The sequence below is a fragment of the Plectrocnemia conspersa genome, unplaced genomic scaffold (assembly GCF_051122295.1).
Source record: "Plectrocnemia conspersa isolate PC_06_02 unplaced genomic scaffold, ASM5112229v1 ptg000010l, whole genome shotgun sequence".
In the NCBI taxonomy this organism is placed as follows: Eukaryota; Metazoa; Arthropoda; class Insecta; order Trichoptera; family Polycentropodidae; genus Plectrocnemia; species Plectrocnemia conspersa.
This window is the reverse complement of record NW_028277174.1, coordinates 20,287,012-20,305,466: the sequence shown is the minus strand read 5'-3', so window position 1 is coordinate 20,305,466 and position 18,455 is coordinate 20,287,012. Positions and strand designations below refer to the sequence as shown.

Sequence of the window (18,455 nt, the reverse complement as noted above, 5' to 3'; positions counted from 1 at the left end):
AAAATGCCACTTTTCGGGTTGATTGCGGCCGAATTTTCGCTCAATTTCGCGCACGGGCCCCAATAAAAGCCCGCCCGGTTTGTTAGACAACGTTTATATTGCTAGGTATAACATGTGTATGTATGTATGTGCATACATACATTGTAGGTATACACGTGGGGCGTTTCAGAGAATCGCCATACGTGTGTGACTTGAGTTTATTGTTAGCCGTTGCCCGGTTTGATGATGCAGGGTATATATATTTATGTATATATAAATAAATATAAATACATAAAGGTGGTATGTATTTCAATCCACATGATAAAACAAGTGCTTTTTATACTTCAAGTCATAAGTATTCTAATATGTACTATATTTTCCGGTATAATTTTTTAAAAGTTCTGAGAATGTGACAAAATGACAATATCAGAAAATTAAATATGTAAATAAAACTATAGAAACTCAACTTGTTGAAAATAAAAACTTGTTTATTACAAGTATTTTTCATTCAACCCTTTACCAGAAAATCCCGCATGTGATCAAATGCCCAGACAAACCGCAATCCTGTATATATAACGTATCTTTATGTACATACACGCTTGCAAAATTTGCATATTGTTTCGTAGGCTCCCTTTTCCTGGATGTATTTTGCTGAATGGTTTATGAAAACGTTTTACTAAAATATTTATGTTTTAAACACAGCGCATATCATTGATGTGCAAGAAAAAGTTTTTTAATATCTAATGTTGATATTTAAATTTTATTCAGGTAGATTAGCTTTATTAAATACATAATTCACTTAGTGACTTAGAAGATAGAACATTGTATATAAAAAAAGAATAATAAATATTAAAATAAAGATAAGAGCTGAACCAAACGGGTTACCCCAATGCGCCACAATATTCGATAAACAATACTAAGTATTATTTCAATACACAAAAAATATGTAATAAAAATAATACATATTATAAAATACTGCAAATTAATGGGATATATTAGGGAACGGATAGTAACAAAATATCTTTAAATAAAGGTATCTCAAAAATCTTTTCTAAACTTCTAGAAATAAGATGGAGTACTTGGATACAAAGATCTTGATTCAAGACTGCTGCGAACTAAAGTGTCATAGATTATACTGTAGAGGTCTTATTCTTAACACTCAAAATGATCATCCATTACAAGAAAATAAGACAATACCGTATAACACGAGTTTTGTTCTTACAGTAAATATTCTCCGTCATTGAGAGAATTTTCCTTTATTGCGAATCGGTCACGGATATAATAAATCACCTGATTCACAAGATTCCCGTTGCAATTCAATACGACCTTGGACAATGCCCATCAAGAGAATGTCGCTTTCTAAAAAGCGACTGCAGCGATTGGCTGGATGATCGCTGCAGTATACTTGATACTTGGGGTTTGGAGACCAGCAGCCACTCGATGAGACCAGCAGACGCCCGCGGACAACATACGATCATGGACTCATACATCCTGCCGCCAGCTTCTCCACCACCGCTCGGAGAATATACTGTCGCTGCCACACCAATCAGAACTCTGATGATCGTCCACTGACATCATCCCTCCGCCAGCTTTTCCACCACCGCTCGGAGAAAACATCTCGCCATTTATCGTCTGTCGCAACATATGTAAATATAATATAATATAACTCTAACGAGTCTCGCTGGCTATGAAGTCATTACCCCCTAAGGTTCTTAAACCTTAAAATACCAATAACTGACGGACCAGCAAAGTGAAACGTGTTTATCGTAACAAATGCTAGCATCTAAAAAGATTTTTCGCAGACGTCGTTTACATGTAGATAATCTCCACTTACTCTAAAAAGTGATTCCGAGATCTTTAGTGAATGTTTCAATGGTGAATAAGACAAATAATTTTCTGACACTAAAATGCAGACGGTTACCGGAAGCACATCTCCATTAAAAAAATAGAGAGAAAGAGTCCATAACAGACGAATTTTAAATCATCGGCATACAAAATAAAACTAAAATTTTTAAATACTGTATTTATGTCATTAGTGAATAACCAGAAGACCATTGGACTCAGGTTGCACCCTTGAAGAACCTGAAGGGTTGAAATACTATTCCGACAATCGGCTGCCATAGGTTACGAACTGTCTGCGATCGCTCTAATAACTCAGACAATGGCCTATTATGTATCATATAACTTACATAGTATATGTATATATATATATTGAAACCCTCAAAGTTTCTTGTGACATTTGCCCAGTATTCAAAGTTCGTTAGGTTAGGTTATGTTATAATTTATATAATTTAAACGTTTAACAACGATAAGTTAATCGGTTAATTTAACAGTCTCACTTGACTTACTTTCTCACGGAATCATGTAAACCATTCAGCTATCTTTAAAACGTTTATGGGACCATAAATATGGATCTTTAACTTAAATACTTCGCACATCCCTAAATTATGATATATGCTTTTAAAAGGATGATAGCTCTAGATTATCCATAGAAAATATAATAGGAGTGTGGGTATGTCATATTTCTCTTATGAATATATTTTTATATAAATCTGAAGAATGTTATTTTTAAATTAAATTAAATAATGGACTAAGATTAGAACAGAGGGATTAAATAGTTTAAACATCAACTAAGCTAGCCAGCTCAATATATCAGTGGTATAAACCATTGTTTACCAACTGAAGTGTCGTGGACACAAATTCCAATTTTATCATCATAATAATAATAATAATAATAATAGTTGATATTATATTTATAATTCTGAAAATATATATTTATCTTATCTGTACAAAGCTATGATTTGAGTAAATACGATTAGAAATATTGAGAATGATTAAGGTATAGAAGGCCAAATATGAAACATTTAAGGATAGTGAAAATTATGTAGAAGGCAACTTTTAGATTACAGTGAACTAGAAGCACTGACTTTTTAACAAAATTTATGAATGTGGAGAAATTTCATTTTTTTTAATTTTTTTAATTTCATTTAGTTCAATAAAACAGGCAAAATTTGTATTTATAAATTTTTTTGTAAATATTTATATTGAACATGGTATATTTAATTTAAATATGTAGATAGTTATATAAAATCCATACAAACAAAAACATTCAATCAAAATCCGTTTGTTTTCCAAAAATGTTTGGTGAAATAAAATTAACCGTAAAAGAAGCGTAGATTTACTCAACTCATGTCATATTGATCGATTATACTTCCTAATTATATATTGTCATGGTGAAGGCAATGCGATTTGGGAATTTAAACCACTTAAATTAAAAATTAAAATCACTAACCATATACACATGTTCGCCTACAATCGTTGCATTAATGTGTTGTATTCCTGCTGCACAATCTATCATGTTCTATTGAACAATTCCGATTCCTTAGTAGAATTATGGTGCTTCCAACCTCGAGGTTCTCACTTGTCCATTATTTAGTCAATTAGCGTGCTGCAACTGGCATTATCTCTTCAATGGAACAAGTAATTTCATCGACGTTTGCTGCAAGAAATTATAGTTTTTGTAGTTATTTAAATAATTACATTACGTAGTGAAATGTATAATTATATGAGTAAATATCTTGACAATACTATATATATAAACAGAAAGGCAAATTAGTCTAGATAAATAATGTATACATAAATATATACCTACTAAAAAAATAGCTGGACAGTGAGGCGTGTAGAGCGACCTGCGATTTATTGCTTGCAATCTACTGCGTTTACAGTTTTATAGCTTTCGAAATGGTCGTTACATGATCGAAATGAAATTTTTAATGTAATTAATATGTTTTTTATATGTATGTATTTGTGCAATTAAGACTCCCTTATCTGTCTTTCTTGGTCTTCCACTTCCACGACTTTTTCAGATCCAAATTTTCAGATTAAAACTTCTATAACAATATCTAACATTTTCAATCGTCCAACACTTAGTAAAAGTGTTTTAAGTTGCGGTCTCTTTGATATAGCTTAAAATTTTATAGTGATATAGCATCAAATTACGAATAAATGTTTAGTACAACATAACACAAAATAATAATAAAAAAACATGCAAGTGATCGATAAAAAATATTATTTTTCAATCCATATACTATTTATATGTATAAATCTTTAATCTCAAATTAAAATTAAAATTAAAACCTATAATATTTAAGAAATTATATAATTTAAGCAATTGTAACAACTCTTCGAAAGCTTACCGATGTACGCTGACAAAATAGACGTCATTTCCAGTTCTTACGGTCTTAGCCAATTGTAGAATTAAATTACAAAAATCTCAAATAATTTAATCAAGATAAAACGGTAGCTATTACATTTACAACTCGTAGACAACCCCTACCTTCACCTTTCAAAGGTGGACAAGTAAATAGCATAAAATAGCGAGCGTCAAATGCTTGGGGTCTGAACTCGAAGCTTAAATTTATTAAACATATTACGGAACTAAGACCGAATGTTAGAAAGAAAAGCGCGTGATGGAGAAAAACTAAAATTGTAATTAATACTCAAAAGCGATACAATAATATATAATATACATTAATATAGTAGCTTGAATTAAAAACCGCTGCAGTGATCATACTGAAAAAATCATATAAAAATGTAACGCGAAATCATATTATTAACTTCTAAAATGGAGACAAACCAAACTAAATTTAAATATAAAAATAATAACAAATCCAGGCTTTCTAAAATTCTTGCATAATGTTCATCATATGTAGTATATTCGGCAGGTATCTAAGTTTTGAATATTATTAGAATTACATATTGAAAAAGTAAGATTTTCATGATAGTCGGATTTGTAATAAATAAATATAATAGATTAAATTGGTCGTTTTTTGTTGATTTCAGGATGCATACAGACGCTGGGTTTGCAGTTCACTAGTGCCGCTGTTCGTGTCGGAGACCACGCTGCTGACAGAATGGGGTTCCGAGGCGGGGGTGGGGGCGGGGGCGGGGTCGGAGGAAGAGGACACAGGGCACACGGGACAAGACCGGGGGGCGGAATCCCCGCGCGACGACGCAGCCGAGGCGAGGCTCGGCCGCCGCGCGCGCACCGCGTTCTCCATAGACACTTACACCGGCGGCAAAAACACAAAGTTAAAAAATAATAATTACTTTATTACTAATAATAATAATAATAATAATAACGACGATATGAATACGAATAAATACGACGATTTGTTATTGTTTCTGAACGCGAACGTGATTAGGGAGTACTACGCGGGCGACTACGCGGGTAGTGGCTCGGGTTCTTTTTACGATAGTAGTGACGAGGGCGGCGTCGGTGGCAACTCGACGACGGCGCTATCGGACGCGAGCGTCGCTTTGTGGTCGAACGAGCGTCCGCACAGCAAGAAGAGGGACTCGCGGCCAGAGCACAATATAGTGGAGGCGCGCAAGGAGCTGGACAACCGGTTAGGGGCGCGCAACCACACAGCCGCAACCATAAGTGCCGGGGGCGCGCGAACCCGCCGACAGGGCGCGCGCCAGGAGGAGCCCTACCTCAGGGTCAAGCCCTGCCTCTCCGTGTGTCAGGACGTCGAGCAGGCCTGCCCCTACTTCCTGCCCGCCGACAGGGCGCCCTCCTACCCCACGCAGTACGCCGGAGAACCCACCTTTCTTTGCCTAGGTATGTACATCTTCACTCCAAACTACTAAGCCACACGCAGTGCTGTAAGAGTAGTTTGCACCTTATTTTTTCACAATTTATATAATATATTATTATAAAATTTTGAACAATAAATACATAGATAGAAAAAATAAAAAAACAAACGAATTGAATTGAATTATATCAAATATAATCACCAAATAGTATCCATAATCACTGGGAAGTCTTTAAGCAGATGGAATAAATATTGTATATAAATATCCACTTAAAAATTACAGCAAAATATATATGTAACACATATAATATTGAAACATCAGTAAGCAAATACGTTCGGACCGGTGGTGTCATGCTAAGGTTTCCTTGTGTATCAGAAAATTCATGTAACTTTTATTAAAAATTTCATTTATACGAATGTTTTAAAATTATTTTTAAAACAAGTTAAAGCAGATTCACAATCGAATACATAGAAGATAAGAGGAGGTCCTTTTATGTGTAAGCGAATTTAGCACTTAGCTATTCAATGTGAACTGCATGCACTCAGTCCTTCCCAATAAAAAGTCATAAACTTTGTTTTCCTAGTTGTGGGAATAACGGAACCTGAAAACCAGTCGATATTTTTTCGAACATGCAGATTTACTTCAAATCAAAACGGACATATTTTTATTTCTGTTTTGCTTAATTTAATTGCTAGACTTTATTTTCATTTATTAAGATTTTTAGATTTAGATTAAGACTAATATTTTAATTTTATATAAAAGATTAAAAAAAATAATCTTCACTGTAATTATTAGTGTGAAATTAATTGTTAATGAGTATTATTTGTAAGTTATATTGCATGTTATTTTTTTCCAAAATATATTATTATTTTACTTAAGTTTCGTCACTTTTCATTTACATATCATATACGTTAATTGCATGATTTTATAAACATATATTCGCCTTTTGTCGACGGGTACGATATTTCAAGTTTTTCCAGGGAGGGGGACCAAACTTGGCCATTATGTGGTAGATTTTTCATATTACAATTTCATTAAAATTCATAGTATTTCATTAAATGACATGCCCCTAATATTAAATAAAAACGATTACTGACTGGCTAATTTACGCCTTCCCCCCCCCCCTCCCTGAAAAAGACTGAAATGACGTTCCTGATTTTATACTACAAATTATCGGGTTATCCCTCAAAGAAAATCTAAAAAAACTGCTTCGAATCTATCCCAAAATGTCATTTCAGTGAAATCATATCGATATACATTTTCACCGGTTGATATATATTTTTAACAGTGAAAATATAATTTATCTGGCAGGTGCTTGAAAAATGATATGATTTCAACTTTTTCGTATATTTACATACTTATCATTATTTATTTACAAGCAATGTATAAATCTTATAGTGAATATGTATTTTTTAGTAAAGTTATATATTCACTAGTGAAGTCCAAATACATTTTAACCAGTAGATATGTATTTTAACTAGTGAAAATATAATTTAACCGATAGGCGCTAGCGAAATTATATGCTGCTCTAAAAAGTCTATGAAACTCAATTTGACAGTTGCGAAACATCCATTTATTATTCGAACCCAAATGTAACCTAATGACGGTTTTAAAACTATAATTAGTTTTAGAATTTTCATTACATCAAGTCCAAAATACAAACTAAACCAACTCATCTCTCAGGGATAAATGAAAAGTAGAATCTCGCATATTGCTCCATACTTGGATGGTATCTATGACTTAAAAATATGATAGCTATCCTTACCGATATTACTATGGACTTCTGATATAAGAAGGCTGATCAAAGTATATTCAAACCGAATTTTGGGCAATAGGAGGGCGCAAAAACAATTATTACTTCTCAGAAGTCAAAAATCCACGTCAAAAGCAATAAAGTCGTGTCGGCGCCGTTACAGTTGAAACGCTCGGTAACGAGTGTTTTTTCAATTTTATTCTCTATATAAGAGATAATTACATCATCAACTCATACTAAAACAGAATAGAAGAAAAAACAAAATAAAACGCTATTTCCTAAAAAAGACGAACATCCTTCCTCCATCCATAGACCTCGGTACAGCATAAAATTTCACCTGTACGCCTTGGGAATCCCTCTCCGCGAAGCTCCACGCATTATTCATTCAAGAGTGGGCACTCCCACAACCCATATTTAGAATCCTGTCGTTCATGTCTACATGGGCAATCGCAAGCAAAATTTGAAAAAAAATTACAACTATTTATTTTTCGATTTCCTTTATCTTTCCAGACCATTTAACCTGAATGCACTGCTCGATAATAGTACACTTATTAAGAGACGCTGCCACCTTGCAACAACTGCTTCTCTGTTTTGCTCTTGCGATTGTCGAACATAAAATGACAACTGAATAATACTGCCATCTAGCGCCTCATTCAAAAACGTATATTACTACTTCAATTTTGAACTACTTAACCAACTCTAATGTACTATATGTGATTTGTAGAAAAGCATTTGATCAAAATGTAGCAATTCAATCAAAAGTTTGGAATAGCGCAGGCCGTAACATCTCAGACTATAGTAACACTGTGGTTGCAGTTTTGAGCCCCAACGGGAGCATGCTCTATTTTTTATTTACAAAAATGCGCTATTATTAAAACCGACTCTAGTTTCAAAATTACATCTATTGATTATAAATTATATTACCCATAATAATTAGTAATATAGATATCACCGACTCCCAGACTTTTTCAGTTTGGTAGTTAATACTAACTTCTAGGTATTCATTGTGTCTGATTGACTTACCCGGTTAGTATAACAAAAAATTCATATAAAATATAAATATAATATAAGCATCGCTGCAGTTTCTGCTGTAATTTATTAGATCATAGGAGTATTTCACGAGAATTAAAAAATCATAAAACATTCAATTTTTAAGTTCCTGCATATATACTAATAATTATTATATACACATGCAGAAAAAAATCACGAACTAATTCGTTTCTTATAACTTGATAACAACAAAAATCATTGCATAAAATACCATGAATCTTTGTAATCCAAGATCACGCTTTCTTACTGCCTAAGATTTTCAAGAAATATAAAAATCTAATACATATACAATAAGAATGAGCCAAAAGCATAATGTGTATCATTGAGGCAAAGTCCAAATACACTGTGAAAGTGTCAAAAACTACTTTTTTATGTAAAAACACTACGTACACGAGAAAGTCAAATTTATTTTAGCACTAATATTTATGCCTCTAACTTTTACATAAAGGATTTTTTATAACATTTGTTATACTATATAAAATCATATGTAAAATAAAACAATTATATTTAAACGTTTTGTTTCAAAACTTGTGCGAAACAGTTTTCAAGAACTGAAATTACTTTTTAGTTAAAGAGAAAATATATTATACATATAATCTGAATGTAAAACAGAAGTATTTAGATTAATTTATTTATTCTAAGTCTTCCGTTGGAACATGACAGACGTGCATACCCAATGCTTTATAAACTTTTCTATCATTACCTCTCAACATATAAAATCCAATAACTATCAATGCATTATACAATATCACATAATACACAAATCAGTATATAATAGACATTTTTTGTTGCAATACTAGACAAACCAAAGTCTGGGTTTCGGTGACATCTATATATCGATGGGTGAACTAAAAAGATAGTTCTTATATAATATATTTCTCGGATAAAATAAATAATTCAAGTCATTCGTAATTACATAAAAGATATTTATTTAATTATTTGTACATATGTACATATATAATTTAAAATATAAGTTACTTCAGTATTATGGCAACTAAAATATTTATAACAATATGTATATGTATATAATAAATTCTAATAGCTATAAACGTACCATAATACTTTTATACAATTATCATCTCCATAAAAAACAATATGATTGGATATGCAAAAAATTATTATCAAATGTCTATTGAATAGTATTTTTTAACACTGTCACTGCGGTAAAAGTTTCTGAAATATTCACATTAAAATAAATACAAAAATTATTTATAAACAATATACATTTTGATTTAACTCTTTTTCAGATCCTAATATACAAGAGACTGGAGAACAACTTCTTAAGTCAAATTATGGTATACCAGATTGCTGTTATGTTCACTGCGGAATCAACGGAGAAGAGCTGTGTCATCGGTGTACGCTCCTCCCTCCACAAGATCAGCCGTACGCGCCTCAATGCGTGAACTCTTCAACTATCCTGACGGCGTCATCCGCTTCCGTACCGTCGTCGTCGTCGTCATCCGTTATCGTATTCTTCGTAACTTCGCTCAACTTAATCTACAGTGCGTACAATAAAATAGTGTTATCCGAGCGACGAGACGCTTATCATATTAAATCAGTGAACTTTGTGACTTTCGATACTATTTATTATTACATAAAACAAATTATGAAAATTTTTCCACGTACAAGGTTATAGTTATACGTTACGCAAAGGTGGAGAAGAAGGGACGGATTACCCTCGCTCTCCCCTTTCGGCGTTGGCAAATTGACCGCTCATCTGTTTATGTATGTTCCTAACATTGCCAATTCTCTTACAGCCGTCTTCGTTGTCGCCTTCATGTACGACATGTCATTGAACGTTCGATAACGACGACCATCGCTTAAACTCTTTGTTTGAATAAATTCATCGTTAACGTCTCGAGTGGCAGTTTTGATACTTTTTTTATAACATCGAACCACGTTTGTAACGATATGGTATATACGTACATATATTGTATGATAATATAATATGTATATAAAGACTCCTTTTAATGATTTGTACTTAAGACCCGTTGCGGGTGACGGTGAACGATTGATTCAGTTTTGATTATAGGCGTTCAATATGTGCTGTGCAAAGAGTATATTTTGCATGTAAGCAATATGATTATATTCTCGTCTTATTCGGCACAAATTAACCTATTGAAAACATTTTGGTGTAATAAGTTTAAAACCTTCGTTCGCCTGATGTGATGTTTTCATTTTCAATATCATTTTATAATAAAAGGAGAGAAATTCTATAAAAAATAAATATATAAGATTCTAATTATTAAATTTTAAACGGTTTTCGTCTATTTTCATACTTGCCTTTATGAGATCCTATGATGTGCTAAACGAATTTTTAATTCAGATTTTATCAAAATTTTAAAGACAAGGAAAATATGTGCATATTATTTGTTCTAAATTCCCACAGCAAAATTATATAATATATACATATACACAATTGAGTGTTCTTCTTAATTTCATATTATAGAGAAATAAAACACTGTAGGTTAACCATAGATTTTTAAATAGCAATGACTAAGTTATTTATTAGCTATATATAAAAAAAGGTGATCTACTGCTTATCGATTCAATTTTCTAAAATGATTTTTATCTTTTATATAGTAATATATTAATAGGACGCAATACTGCTAATGTAATTTACAACATGATCAACAATAAAAAGCAATATGAGTTAAATGTAAATATGTATTATGTATTTATTTAAAAGATAATAAAAAATTATATAGTATAAACACCAAAAAAGCATTTTATGTAACTGTTATAATTGATTGATAAGGATTATAAGAAGTAAAGTAAAATATAAATCTGTAGCCATATTAATTGCCTTCATCTTAATAACTGCATTGATAAATTTTAACAATAATTGATAATGATCTCATGTTGGCTGTGAAAAAATATGCGTGTCACTTATATGGTTTTACAGCGTTCACAATTTTTAAGATACATTTAATGTAATAGTGTAATATGAGAAATTTGACAATGTTGGGGATAACATATTTTTTTAAGAAAGAAATTAACAATGATGCGTTTTGTTGACATCTTAATTTAAGAAAATAATATGAGAAAGAGCGGTATGATTGTGTCAGATGCATTGGTCAATTTATTTTACATTTTTTTTTCATTTGTAAAGACTGTGAAATATTTATATATGTATATGTATGTATGTATATTGAATATGAATTAATATGTACACACACATATATACATATTATATATTTGTACTTGAATTGCAAATCTCGTTACCTTTGAGATGCAACGTAGTTTATTATTAATCTGATGATATGATATAGATCATGTATAAAGCATAAAATATTCCTGCAATAGTTATTGATATACAATTATTGTTTTATCTCTTGTGATAAATTATTAGAAATGCATCTTCATTATATTTATTTTTTTATAACTAGGAAGATTATATTTATGTTATGTTAGAAAATAACTTGTTAAAGCTTATTCTTACTGTTGTCATTTGATCTGTGAAAAATAGATTCATAATATATAGTATGTACCCACACCATCCACATTAACAAAGTTGTATTGATAATTTATGATATATATACATATATGTTTTCATGCGTGTTTATAAATTTGTTAAATGTTAGTTCACTTTAATGGTTATTTTTTATCGGTTTTGTTGCACAAAACGAATGGCAAGTTATTTTCTATTTATGAATAATAACAAATAAAATGCTGAATAAATATTTAGTTTAAAGTAATATATTCTAAGCACGAAATGCTGGTATTTTAAATAATATTATATATATATATGAATAATCATTTTGTCCAACAATGTGATTTTAACACTGTTAAGTCGTAATGAAATTTATAAAATTTTAAAATATCACTTAAAAAGAGTGCAAATTTAATTGCATTCTTCTGAAATAATTGAATTGTACAATGTATACACAGATATACACCACTAAAACCTCAACTTATGATATTAATCAATTGCGGACGTTGTTTAAATAACTGAGAAGCGACCGATGCACACGTAATAAATTAACACTAATATATATATATTTACATATATATGAATAAAAGATATGTAATAATGTGATATAATATGCATTATTTGATATGTTATATTATATAATGTTATTTTCATATATTGATGATAAACAATACAAGATTTAAAATTCGCCAATTAATGCACCGTTCTATCCAAACCGATCATTATTATGTTTTATTTAATCATTTATTAAGTTAATTATGGTTTTATTTTTATTTAAATCGAAAATACCTTGTTTGTGCCGAAATACTGACTATAATACGATATAGAAATTTGTGGGGACATCTTCATGAATATATACATATATATGTATATTTATATGTATATATACATATATGTATGTACATACAGAGCTGTGCTTATTATAAATGCATAAATGAAAATGAAAAGAGAAAGAAATAGAAACACATTTTCCTTTGAACACTATTTATCAAACATATATAGAAGAGAAAATATATTACTAGTAGAACGAATATTTACAGTCACTGTGTAATATTAAATAAATATAGATTTTTTTTAAATATTCTTAGTACAGCTCTGTATGTATTATATATATTATACATACATATAATTAACGATTGTTGTTGAAATTTATCATTAAAAGCACAGCCGACGTGTTTGATTATGATTTTTCATATAAAACAGATATGAAAATATTGTTGCATGAAAGTTATAAAATATTTAATAAATGAAAAAAGATTAATAAATATAACTAAAAAATATTTGTCATACAAATGAATTGATTTTTTAATACATATATACTTTGTAACTATTGATTAATTATAAAAAAATTGTTATAAATAATAAGTGTGGTTGAATTATGATATTTATAGAATTTTAAAGAGGAGTAGTTGTTTTAAATAAATGGTATAGTAGTTACTTAAAAATACCGTCTTATGAAAATTTAAATTGCCAAAGAGTGAGATGAAGAAAAAGTTCACCAAAAAAAAACTTTACAAAAACAAATTAGGAATCAATTTTTATTTACATCAATTTAATTAGTAATAAGTTTTCTTGCATTCTCTTCACTCAGTAATATTTCTAGATTTTTTTTCCATTTTTATTGTATTTATTTTACATCCATTGAAACTATAAACCAAAAATATGAACTACACTTTATTTTTCTCAAGAATCAGTGAACAAAAACAGGGCTGAATTACAACAAATTAAACATTTTTTGTTATTAAATAAAACAGTATTAATATTAGAAATAAATAAAATTAAAAAATACACAACCAAAGCAAGATTGTAATAAATAAAAAAACAATACTGTCGCGTGTACTTACACATACCGGTACCACCCCTCAGGGTGATTGACCAATCATAGTGCAGAAAGCACCTGATGATTACGCATTGAACAATGTTGTTGTGCACTGATTGTTGAAAAGAAATGGACTGTAAGTCATTTCACATTAAATGGCCGATATAAAAGAAAATAAAAGTACATTTAAAAAGTTGTAGTGCTTTAAACTAACAAGCTACTATCTCCCTCAGCTTTAAGATTTTAATTATACCAATAATTTCATAACTCAATTATTGCAACTCGATTGAAATGTGATAAATTATTAAATAAATCCAGGGCTCGGAATTGAAAATTCAACAAAAATGAACGAACAATAACTTCTGACACATTATATATTTTAATACAACGTATATAATATTTTTTATTATATGTAAAACTATCAAACGATTAACTTTTATCAATTTTACGAACTGGAGCTGCATTCCGGTTTATTTCTGCCCTTTTTCGAGCCTTACCCGAATCAGTTATTTGACAGTGCCTTTCGATAAAGCAAAATATTAGTTTTTAGCTTTAATATATGTAAAATGACTTATTCAATTAGGTCGATTATGAACAAAATCGGCCATTTAATAAGTAATGACCTAAAGTCTACTTACATTTATTTTTAATTTATTATCCTTTTCTGTATTTTTTTTTATTGAACAACATTTTTTTTTATGAATGTACTATTTTATTTAAAAATATTATAGTTCTGAAAACAGTAATAATATAAATGTGTATTAAAATTATGCAATATATATATTAGGGTTGCCAGGCGTTTCGTAGCATTAAATAATGTCCTGAAAAATATGTGCTATGTGTAGTTTTAATCTGACAACCCTAATGTATATACTATTTTTTAAATAAAAGAAAACACAAATTAAATTCACTGATAATTACATTTATCTTTCAGCAAACTAATTATTACATCAACACATTCAACATACATATATTTATTATTTTATTTGTAATAGATGACATATCATTACTTAAAAAAATAAAACACTAAATTGAAATTTTGCAGGATGAAATACAAAACCATTATATTATATTTATACTATATTAGTTATTTATGATTCGCCTACCAGATATATTGCCGAAACTTGTATTATGTGTGTATTTAGTTTTTATTTTGTATAACTACTAAAATTCCTAAAACCCATAAACAAAGAGAGTAGATTTTTTTTAAATTCATATAATAAATTCTAAATGTATCGTATTAAATATACTTTTTAGAGTATATCGCATAATTAAACTTTAATTTGCCTTTAATTATTTTGATTTATAGAACATTATTGTGATTTTATACCATTATTATATAACAATGTATTAAGGATTGTAATTATTTGTTTGTATTGTTTGTAAAAAATTCTACTCTCTGTACTTTCTCACTTTACTCTCTCTTTCTCTCTCTCTCTTGTTAAATGGATATTAAGAATATTTTTTATTTTATGATAAATACACGATTGACAATGTCAACATATTCTTATGAATATTACACATTGATTGTATGTAATTTAAACAACAAATAGTAAAGGGTTACATTTATTACGAATAACTACTAAATAGTATGGACATTTTTTAAGTGCAATTAGTTTAAAAAATAATGAAAATTGTTCATTTGGATAAAAAAAATGCAATACAAAATATAATAAAACGAAAAATTAGATTATACTCTTTTTAATTCTGTTTACCTCATTCTTCAAATCCACATAGATAATTTGTATGTGGTGCTTGGCACTTTTTTAAATATTTTTTTGTAATCTAGTCATATATGGTGATAAATTTAATTTATAGTTTAATTTTGAAAACTAGAGTATCACATTTTCATAAAAGTTTCATAAAAATGAGATATGAAGTAGGTTTCCCTTAAGTAAATATTATACCTATTAAAAATATTGCCATACCATACAGCTTTATCAAACACATATACAATACATACAACGACTTTTTTTCGTAAACAATTTTAAGAAATGGCTATTGCCTTATTAATTAATAGAAAAAATGTATATGAGAATATAAATATTATAATTTACTCTAATGCAAAATTTTGTATTTGATCACTTTGTATTATTATGTCCATATTCATATTTCAACCTTTTTTAAAACATAACATAAAAAGTTTCAGTAGTTGAGTGGTCTAAAAAATAAATAAAATTTGATTTTAAAAAGTCGATTAAAAGTCAGTTATCATTTTAACAAGACACTCCCATTTTATTGAAATACACATTTAACATATCAAACAATATGAACTATTTTTATGTATACGTACTGTGAAATCTTTCATTGGGTCATTTTATCACTGTGTTATATTATTTTTTGCTTTACCATTTAATGTTATAATTTTCCAATGCAAATAAGAAAGTTGGTGGACAAAATAACTTATACTCATTAATAAATGTGTATATATTGTGTATCTTTTTGGCATTTCATAAATCCGACGATGCCTGGAGATAATCCAAATGGTCGGGTGAAGCTATTCAATTTCAAAATTTGGTCTATGATGGCCCAAATTATTTATATAAATGTGTGGTGTTGCAACAAATAAGTGGATAAAATAATTTTCTAAGAGTCGAAAACATCTATTTTTAAGATCTAAAAATCCAAAGCCTTAATTACTTCACCACAAATGGATATCATGCTTTAAATTTTGTATAGTAATTGCAAGATCAATTGATGATGGAAGTCACAATTCATTTCAAAGGTGTAATGTTTATTTTACTTAGTGATAATTAAATTATATAGAAAAAAAATGTATATTTCTAACAAATTGAGAGATATACCATAAATTAATTTGAGAATATAATTTAACTTATATTTTTAATAACAAATTCTACGATCTGCGTTTTTAATGCAGTTTTATCTGTGAAATAAATCATTTTATTACGTTGAATGATACACTTAGATGTTATAATTGACTTTTATGTATATAATGAATGAAATAAGTCAAAGTAGATACAAACTTAAATTTCTCTTAATAAATTATGTGTGTTTTTTATACTTTTGATATAGTGATCATATTTATTGGCAAAACAATCAATCTTAACATCAATTTTATGATAAACGTTTTTTGCGAGTTTAACGTGAATAATCTGCTTTTGAGTTTAAAAAGATTGTTGGTTAAATGCTAATACGATTAGTTCAAATGAAAAAGTCCTTTAAAAACGTGCAATAATTTACAATGATAATTGTTAGATTAATCTAAATAAAATAACAAGAACTAATGAAATCCAAGAAAGCGGATCAACATGTTTTGTATGTTTACTGCCACTGCCACTATTTGTAGAATATTCATATCGCACAAAAATCGTCATGGACAAATTATTTAGTATGTACTGCTATAAATTTAATATGAATTAAAAGCATAATGTTGACTTTGATTTTCTGTAACATTTTAACATATTTATTTTATATTTTGCACATTTTTTTAAATTATTTTATTTCAAGGTACTCATTTTAAGTCATGAATAATCGTTTAGAAGATGAACGTTAGAAAGTCTATAATATATTAAGACTTTGATTAATAGTATTATTAATAATAACGTAATTTAATTTTATATTACATGTGTTCTTTTTCAATTGTTAAAAAGTTAAAAAAAATACAATAAATATTTAAAAAATACATATGTTAGTAAAAAAAAACTATAAAGTAAAAAATTGTTCACATGTATTAAAAGAGAAAAAAAAAGTTATAACATATACTGGGTGAGCGAGATAATCTTACACCATAGAACGTTCAACGAGAATGAAAAAAACAATAATGTTATTGTACAATATTAGTTCGAGATCGACTGTTGCGATTGTCCGATATTATATATTTTATAATATTAAAATTAAAGAGTTACCTTTTTCGTTCTTCTTGCGCTGCCTATGGTGTACGACTTTACGCCACTCAAGTATATAGATATATATAGTTGAGGACCTTACTTCGTTATATGAATATAAAGGCCCACGACTGTCTTTTAGCCGCACAATGTAAGTAAATTCATATTAAAATGAATAGTTAATATTTAGGTATGTATTTGAAAATTTATATATAATATTTATATTGTTTATTATTTATTGTTCATGTACAAATAGTGTAAATGAATAATTTCATATCTGGGAATGCATTAACAAGTATGTACTATAAATTAATACTTAATATTTACATATACAATCACTTACGTTATTCTCGTAATTATTTCAAACACAATTTCATTTCAGTCGATGAAAGATGTATAAAAATTTGTACACTAAATTTGTCATATTTTTATATTATGTTTCATATGAATGTAAATTGTCTACACCTATGACAATTCTTATGCAAAACAGCTATTGTATTAAGCTTTTTATACATACATTTTCTCTTTTGTACGTTGCAACATTGCAATACATGAGCTTTTACATCTTACGAAGACTGCACCTTTACTTACTTATCTCATCGCCCACACAACTGTCTCTCGTTTGACTTCTCAACTAAGCTAACCGTGTCTATTTAACGGTTAATAAGAAATGCAATCCCAGATTTGACTATTCAGTACGAATACAATGCAAACGTATTTTTTGCGAAACAGTTTTGGTGGCTTTTGATTTTTACCATGTTTGATGTAACAATATCCTATATTGATAATCATTATAAATAATATATATTATTTTAATAAAGTTATATATAAATACATCATTCCAAGAGATGATTTTAGTAGAAAACTGGTATTTTCATTGCTGAAAACCACATTGATCGAAATTTAATTCCCAGATGAAAAAAGGCGATACATCACGTCGCTTTTTGTTTATTCGATTTGATCAGTAAGCCTTATATC

At 29.0% G+C, this 18,455-nt stretch overlaps 1 protein-coding gene and 1 long non-coding RNA gene across 2 annotated transcripts in view; one reads left to right on the top strand and one right to left on the bottom strand.

The window, feature by feature from the left end:
* Mid1 (calcium-permeable channel component Mid1) overlaps positions 1-10,149 on the top strand; it is a 37,174-nt gene extending 27,025 nt beyond the window's left edge. The window contains exons 2-3 of the mRNA XM_088195820.1: positions 4,822-5,602; positions 9,628-10,149. Of these exons, the coding sequence (XP_088051946.1) occupies positions 4,822-5,602; positions 9,628-10,016 (1,170 nt within the window). The 3' untranslated portion in view covers positions 10,017-10,149. The remainder of the gene's footprint in view (positions 1-4,821; positions 5,603-9,627) is intronic.
* LOC148230935 (uncharacterized) overlaps positions 1-18,455 on the bottom strand; it is a 565,745-nt gene that overhangs the window by 540,272 nt on the left and 7,018 nt on the right. The gene's annotated exons all lie outside the window — the stretch shown is intronic.